This window comes from Buceros rhinoceros, unplaced genomic scaffold, assembly GCF_000710305.1.
Source record: "Buceros rhinoceros silvestris isolate BGI_N320 unplaced genomic scaffold, ASM71030v1 scaffold11433, whole genome shotgun sequence".
In the NCBI taxonomy this organism is placed as follows: Eukaryota; Metazoa; Chordata; class Aves; order Bucerotiformes; family Bucerotidae; genus Buceros; species Buceros rhinoceros.
This window is the reverse complement of record NW_010403097.1, coordinates 34,985-43,132: the sequence shown is the minus strand read 5'-3', so window position 1 is coordinate 43,132 and position 8,148 is coordinate 34,985. Positions and strand designations below refer to the sequence as shown.

The 8,148-nt window shown below is 47.0% G+C and overlaps 1 protein-coding gene across 1 annotated transcript in view; it reads left to right on the top strand.

Annotated features, from left to right (window-relative positions):
• Positions 1 to 1,578: 1,578 nt before the first annotated feature.
• Positions 1,579 to 8,148, top strand: part of LOC104490576 (alpha-2-macroglobulin-like protein 1) — a gene marked incomplete at its 3' end in the record, with an annotated part of 39,708 nt that continues 33,138 nt past the window's right edge. The window contains exons 1-9 of the mRNA XM_010132876.1: positions 1,579 to 1,646; positions 2,280 to 2,463; positions 3,795 to 3,839; positions 4,180 to 4,324; positions 4,969 to 5,021; positions 5,373 to 5,393; positions 5,881 to 6,040; positions 6,668 to 6,752; positions 7,121 to 7,235. Of these exons, the coding sequence (XP_010131178.1) occupies positions 1,579 to 1,646; positions 2,280 to 2,463; positions 3,795 to 3,839; positions 4,180 to 4,324; positions 4,969 to 5,021; positions 5,373 to 5,393; positions 5,881 to 6,040; positions 6,668 to 6,752; positions 7,121 to 7,235 (876 nt within the window). The remainder of the gene's footprint in view (positions 1,647 to 2,279; positions 2,464 to 3,794; positions 3,840 to 4,179; positions 4,325 to 4,968; positions 5,022 to 5,372; positions 5,394 to 5,880; positions 6,041 to 6,667; positions 6,753 to 7,120; positions 7,236 to 8,148) is intronic.

The window sequence follows — 8,148 nt, the reverse complement described above, 5'->3', positions numbered from 1 at the left end:
CCCTACACAGCAAAGGCTGTTGCCTTGAGGTTTTGTGAGGCTCGTTGGTATTTCTCTGGGAGATGTCTTGTTCTGTTTTATGCAGCACAGCTAATGTTGGCAGGATTGCTCCGGTACTACATTTGGTACAGGGACCATTTTTAAAAAGGTGCCTTTACCAGGATTTCATCAGAAACATCCTGGGACAAATTAATTCTTTGTGATGTCAGTGGATTTTGCTTCAGGGTTATTTTTCCATAGAGCTTCTTTTTTATGTATTATTTACTTCTTACTCAGATTTCACTCCTGCCCTGTAGCTTCCAGCCAGACCTGGCTTTTTCATTGCCTATCTGTTCCCATTTAACTTCAGAGCCATGGGGAGCGTTTCTGAGATCAGACAGAACTTGGATTGGGTTTTGTCCTGCTAGTTTAGGCTTGAACTCAAAACCCTGTTAGTTTTGAAGAATCAAATATGCTCCCAGAACAGTGACATACAGTTCTTTAAACCTGCAATGTCAGTGCTGTTACATCAGACTGTGCAGTAAGAGGTCAGATGCTAAGCACGCATACAAGGACTGCGCCAAAGTAAATCCAAAGGATTGCTTCAGCTGAGAGCAAAGAGTACGTGGATGGCAAATTCACTCTATACTGTGTACCTTTGGTTATGCTCTGCAAAAACACAGATGGGACCATAGATGGATGAGGACATCCACCTTCAAAAGAGGTTGTACCTAGAGAGCAAATACATCCAAGCCCTGTTCACCTCACTGCTGCCACCCAGGAAAAGCAAATAGAAGGTTGCAGTGCCTGAGAAGAGTCTGGAGGAGGTGGGTGGTGGCGTCAGTGTAGGATTACCTTGTGGCTGGAGGAAGCTGGCAGAAAACCAGGCGTCTGGCTTGGGGGGATGTAAAGTAGAGATTTGCTGAAATATGTGGGGACTTAAAATGCCTCACTTTATTTGGAAAGGCCTCACAGTGAGCTATGAGGGGAGTTGGCAGTGGGTGGCAGCCCTGGTAAATGTTCTGCACCCAGGACGATCAGACAAGGCTGGGATGGATGCCTGGATGGAGGTAGTAACGCAGGGAATGGAGCTGATTTGAAGGACTTTCACTCCAAGCTCTGAATAAATACCGGACAAAGAGAATATCACTAAGATGCACAGAGTACTGAGGATGTTTTTTACAAAAAAGCTGAGATGCTGAGGACTGTAGCTGTTGTGCATCTTTGGCTCTCATGGGATGCTGCAGCCAGGATCCAGACCAGCCACAACTGAGATGAGTTTTTCTCCTAAGTCCCCTTCAGCCTGGGTTACTGAGGTCACCCACACCACATCTCCCTCTCAGTGCTGGCACCCCATGGCCTGGAATACCATCTGAGGGTGGGTGGAGAACTGTGCTTTGTGGCCTTTACTTTGCTTGGTGGAAGCAAGTAAACATTAGCTAAGGTCATCAGCCTGGAAGAGATACCATCTCCATATATCAGCTCCTCCACTCTTTGGACTTGGGAACATCTGAGGGGGGTGTTTAGCATTGCTCCAGCCCATCAGTACAGGCAGTTCTGTCATCCTATGTGGATCTTGTCACCCGGCTGTCCCAAGCAATGGGAGTATCAGTGCTCCTCTTAGCTCTGACCCTATTCCCCGTTGCAGCTGCAGCAAGCCTGGAACCGTGAGATTACCTCCTTTTTCATTTTGGGGGGCTTGGTGGAAGGGACTGTCATTGAAGGGTGGTGCTGAGGTGCTGCACTGTTTAGCATCACAGAGCTCAACTTGCGGGTACCTTGTTCTCAGTGAGGCTGAGCAGAAGCAGCTCCTATTGAGTCCCACGGGAGCACAGGACATTGAGATCTCCGCAGGTGAAGGCCCTGGTATTTGCTTGTGCGGGCACTGCGCTGCACACACCACAAAGCTACTGAAGCCACCAATTTTGCCTCTGTTCATCCTGTGCTGGTGGGAGTGAAATTTGGTGTGAGGACTGAAGCCTTATGCCTCAGCCACTGAGTCTTCAGCTTCATTCCTCACACAGTCTCGCTCTGTGTATTCGCAATTGGAGTATTGTACACCGGGCAGCTGTGTACTGGCTGGTGGCAAGGTAGTGACAGACGGCTATCAGACCTCTCTAGTTCCACACTGGGCATGATGCAAATGGTATGGAGAAGTTACTGCGCTGTAGTTCCTTCACTATAGGCCTCCAGACATTTCTGATCCCTGGTCTACCTCGTCATGAAAGTAGCAGAAATGAATTCTGGCCTGTCCACCTCAGTCTCTGAATTGTTTTTGAACATGTCCTGCTCTCTTCTAGGTACTATATGGTGGTGTTTCCTGCTGTCATCCACCATGCCCAAGAGGAGAAGCTCTGTATTCACCTCATCTCTCTGACTGAGGCTGTCCACCTGACTGTCACCTTGCAGATGACAACCCAGAATCACACACTGGTGGAACAGGATGTGGAGAAGCCAGGCACTTTTCAGTGCATCAACTTCCAGGTGAGTGTAGCTGTGGCTTCCAATTTGGCAGTAGATGCTCTCACCTTCACTTCAGACTGCAGCCTTGCATTTCTCTAGACACACTGTCCTTTGCCTTGACATGGGCTGCAAGGAGGTTAAATGTATTTCCCTACCAGTGCCAGACAACATACAGCAGTGTCCTGGGGCCTAGCAAAGCAGGGAATCTTTCCTGTGTAGTTAAAAACCTGTTCTTTTGATCTGTATCATCCCATTTCATGCGACTTAAAAACCCATTGGAAAACACTGACGTTCTTTGTTTAGTCCCTAAAAGTGTTTGTACATCACAGTGCAAGCCAGTGCATTGGGCATAAAGACTTTCCATCCTTGCTTCCTCAGAAGCCTGCCCCTACAGCTCCGAGAGGACCATTCTATTCTAAAGCTGCATCTATATTGAAAGACATGGTTGCATTTCTGCACAGACATTGAGCTTGCTTTAATTTAGCTGTGACGGATAGTGCTGGCCATGAACCCACAATAAAATGAATTTCACCTAGGTAGTCTGGATATTTCTTGGGTGGCTTGTGTTCCTGTCATTGCAACTTTGCTGCTCTGGTTACTTTAACTAGACACCCTGAGGCTGGGGCACAACTACAGGACCTTCACGTACATTTCTGGAAAGCCATGGTGCTGGGGTTCTACCAACGGCCCCTGTCTTCCTCAGTAGCGTGCAAAGTCACCATGCCTATGCCCTGACTGTCCTGCAGATTCAGCAGAACTCAAGAAAGGGCTGAAGTCACTTCTGGTTCTTGCATCAACAAGACAATGATTAACTAAATGTTTGGTGCCAGCCCTTAGGAGAGAGCAAGTCCTGGCTCTGGAAAGCCAAGGAAGTCTCTGTTAGCAAAAAAACAAAACAAAACAAAAAACCAGCAAAACCCAACAAACCCAAAACAAACAAAAAACCAAAAAAACCCCATCCCAAACCAAAACTTTTTGCCTGGTGACCTCTGTCTTCTTGATACTGAGATGTCCTGGTTTTGCCTGATCAGCGTCTCATCTCCCGTTACTCTCTTGGTCAGCTCCAGATCTGACTTCCCCATGTTTTTTCTTGGTTTCATAAAAATCTCACATTTATGTGAGGTGGGAGAATGACAAATCAGTTGGTTCACTCTTAGGTTCGTGAACAAGAGACAGGCAGTGACTGCTTCTTCTCCCTGTAATGACAAGCAGGTTAGAGACAGAGTCATACAGTGGAATTTGGAGACTGAAGTTTGAATATTTTTTAACACTGAGATGATGTCTAACATCTGGGATAAGATGCAAAGTCTCTGACAAATTTCTTTTCCATTTCCTTGTATCAATCAACCCAGGTGCCAGCGTTCATTCCCGAGAACGAAGATGATTCCATGTCACAGGTAAGACACCTCTCTTGGCTGCCTCTCCTCTTACGAACTAGAGGGCTTCAGCATCTCCTGCATCTGAGCCATCCATGTTAATGTTGGAGATGCAGGGTGGGAAGGATAGTAAAGGGGAGAAAGAAATGTGGAAAGAGGCAAATGTGACAAGGAGAAGGGCAGAGAAGAGAGAATGAGGAAGCTGGGTGGCACAGAGGAGGCTGACTAGGGAAAGGAGAGAGCTAAATCGAAGGAGGGGAAGGGAGGAGAGGGTCATTGGAGATTTTGGTAGCACAGGTGCTTCTGTTTCTCATTCAAGCTACTTGTATTCTTAAGCAGTTTGGCTTTTTTAACCTGACAGCTAGAGGCGGTGGTTTTTCTGCATGTCTTGATCCACAGCGGGGACAATGTGCTCTTTGAGGGTAGCAAGAAGGTTCTGATCAAGCCTCAGAAGAATGTAATTCTGGTAGAAACAGACAAGGAATTATACAAACCTGGAGAAACAGGTAAGGCAAGAAGGTGGTATACAGAAATGAGGAGGGAAGGGTCAAGGTAGCAGCCACATCTAGGGGAAGATTTCACCAAGTGCAGCAAGCTAATCTTGTTGGAGATGAAAGAGAACAGATCTCTATTATCAGATGTTTCCAGGAACAGTTTGAGTCAGGATATTCTTCTCTGAGCTGTGCTGCACCAAATGCCTAGCCTGCTGCTCCTGGATGTTGTTTTGGTGAAGTACTTCTGGCGAGACCTAAAAGGAAAAGCTGTCAAGGACAGTTGACTATTTCTTGCTGGTTTTTGAAGACTGTTGTTAATATTTGAGTAAAACCTAGAGCAACAGTTTCAAGCTGTGGAAATGGAGGGAGTTACTTCACAGTCTTCACAACATGAACAAACTGCAGACAGACCAACCCCACTGTTTAACACCTCATTGTAATATTCCCGGGTAGAGGGATTGAGTTCCTAGAGCCCACAGCTACATATAAACCTCCCAGTCAAAGTCCTGTGGGGTGGGATATGCTGAGGAGGGCTGTTTGGGAAAGACCTGAATACAGACAGACATAAATAGTGGAGCATACAAAAGGAGAAGCAGGTTTGTGCAAGGACATGTGGCAGCCAGAACGCTTTACTATCCTTTTCTTTATATCTCCAGTGAAATTCCGAATTGTGAACCTTGATGAGGACCTTACGGTCATGAAAAATGAGGTGAGTATCACGTTGTGCTTCTCTAGAAGCAGGAACCTCAGCATGAGACACACTGAGAGGCTCATGAAAGATACATCTCCTTTCATGCCTGTTAAACCATAAGGATAAACAATCTTTGAAGGGAAACCACTCATCTACTGGTGCCTTGGAGAAAGATTGCAGAAAAAAAAACAAAGATTGGTGAAAGCACAAACGAAGGAAGAGATCTAGTGCGGGTTCTGGATGGGCCAGAACTTTCTGGTCAGGGGCCCATGTCAGGCAGTTATTATTAATACCAGTATTAATACCAGTTCACATAGATACCGTTTTGTTCTGTACAAAACTGAGCTTGTGTTTCTCTTGTTTTTACAGTATTCCGAGATATGGCTGCAGGTAAGTGACAAAGAACTGACCAAAGGGAGATGTCTGTCTCTTCTCCTGTGCTCTTTCACTCCTGTTGTGTGAGTTGTGCCACCAATGTGACCTCATAAGATTCAGGTTCAGGTTCAGCTGAAGTCTTTTCTACCTGGCTGGCCTGGGTTCTTCATCAAAACCAGCACCTCTGTGATGCACATAGCTGAAAAACTAAAACTTTGCCCAACACCTTGACTGCACAGAGCACGAAGCACAAGGCTACACGCTCACTAGACGCAGCACGGGTTATGGCGTTACCAATTCCCGGTAGCTTTACTGTACTTGGCAGCTTTTGCAATTTGGAAGTTTAATTAAAGGGTACAGGAGGGAGAAGAAGGATTCCCTCCTGGTGATCTGGCATCCTCTGTACCGGGGCATGCCTTCTTGTGCCTGAGTATTGCTGCACCTGCCAGGTATCCATGCTCCCAGTGTGACTTGGTGGCTCTGCATGTCCTTTCCCAAATAGGATCCCGAATACAACCGTATTGCTGAGTGGCTGAATGTAAAGCCAAGACACGGCATTGTGGATCTATCCTTCCCTCTGGCCTTTGAAGCACCCCTTGGGCAGTACACCATCTCAGTGCAGCAAGACACGGCTCAAAAATTCTTCATTGTTGATGAATATGGTGAGACTTGGACAACAAAAAATGAGGGAAAAGCAGTGTGGGTAGCTGGAGAAGAGAGCAGGGCAATGCAGTCATGTTCGTTAGACCTTTTGCTCTCGGAGAGCAGCAGGCTGGGGACAGAGACAGACGGGTCCTATGCACACTTCCCATGCTGTGCTGGAGGTTCTGCAGCTGCATAAGGTCAAAGGAGAAGCTGTAGTCTGACATCTGGTTCTAGCTGTGGCTGGGCCCTGTGATGAGCACTTTCTGCTGCTCATTGTCACCCTCTTCTAGGCTAGGTTTACTATCCACTCCAGTCAGCTGCCACAATAGGAAGTGGCATCATGCCTCAGGCCCTCTCAATTGCAGTCATGTCGGTAAGGACAAATCTCTGTGCCATTTAAAGTGTTCATGTTTGACTGAGCTGAAGTAGAAAGCAGTCTCGTGTGCAACTGTAGGAGCAGCTAGAGGGTGGTGTGGCTGAGGGAGTAACCCCTTTTGCAGCATGGCGATGTTATGGTTTAACATGATGGGGACATTACTGTCTTTCCCCCCACCTGGACTGCAGCTATTACAGAACTTAAAGTCAGTGGCCATACTCAGTACTGGCTTTTTCCCTCCATCCTTACCTTCCTTTCTTCTATGCAGTGCTGAAAAAATTTGAAATAAATATTGAGCACCCTCCATTTATCAGTACAGCGGATGAGGAATTTCAAGTGAAAGTCTGTGGCAAGTGAGTACATGATACTGTTGTCATCTCTGGCCTTTGACTCCACAATTGCTTCCAGATTGCCCACAGCTGAGAAGTGGCCTTCCAGTATGATGTTCTTGCACTACCTTGTGGTTGGGGGAGATAGATCACTCCCTGCAACAGGATAATTCTCGCACCTGGTCGTTTACCGTGAGGCTGAAGGATGCTGGGTGTAATGGGTGGAGATGTATGCAAACTGATCTTGAGGGGTGAGTTGAAGTTACTGGGCAAACAAGGTACAAAGCTCTCCCAGGCTTCACTACCCCTTGGTGAGGATGGGGGGTGGCCTGGATCAATATTTGTGCTGAAGCAACCAGTCCTCAACTGAATGTTTCTCCCCTTTGACACAGGTATACCTACGGGAAGCCCGTTCAAGGAGAAATAGATATTGCTTTTACCGGATTACCCGAATTCTCACCAGACAGTTTCTCAATTTCTGCTGAGATGAGGAAGCAAAATAGCCGGGTAGGTGAACAAATAGGAGTGTGGAAAGTATAACCTGCTGGAAACGTGTGTCTGTTCCTCTAACCGGCCTTGATGCAGGTCTGAAGTGTGCCAACTTGTTTTAGTCCGGTGTCTTCCCACTTACTAGACCTGATCAGACCATTAATTCCTCTTCCCGCCTGAATTACTGCTTCGGCTGCCCATATCTGACTCCGTGTTTCAGGAGAAGGTGTGAGCTCTGTGTAAGTGGTGATGGCTGGGGCCTTTCCCAAGGGTCTGTGTCTCTTGTATGCAATCAGATCACTGATCTGTTCGGTCAGGAGGCTGCTCCCACCAAAACAGGCTATCAGAGCATCAGACGGTCTGTGGCTTAATGCCCTGTTTCTCGCTGTATCCATGCGGTTACCAGATCATCGTAAGCTTGCTAGTGTCCTGTCTGAGATTACGGCCAGTGCTGGTTACCCTTTCTGCACATTTGTGTTCATTACACACAGGTTTGTGGTTAAGCTCCACACTTGTTTTTTTCCCCATGGCTTTCAGGCTGAGCGAGCTTCACCAGAAAATATTTCTAAATGTCAGTCCAGCTAGCAACAAGCCAGAATATAAAAATCCAGCTGGATCTCTGCATCTTTTAAAATGCACCCGGTAATGCAAAGTATCTCCAGCTGGAATGCTGTACAGTCTTATCTGTGCAAAGCGCCACCTGAACGCCAGCTCCCTCTCACATGGCATGTTAAGAGGCCCTGCAAGGTTCTGTGCAGAACTTAACAGGCACGACTATAAACACTTTGTCCACCTTTCCTCTCTAGCAGACCCGGTCTCTGCCTTAATGCCCAGCAGAGCTCTTACACCCTGAAGCTGCCCTCATGCCCTTGTTTAATGTTGCCACATGACAGGGATGGTCATGACTGGAAAGCCACACTGTCAGGCTTTA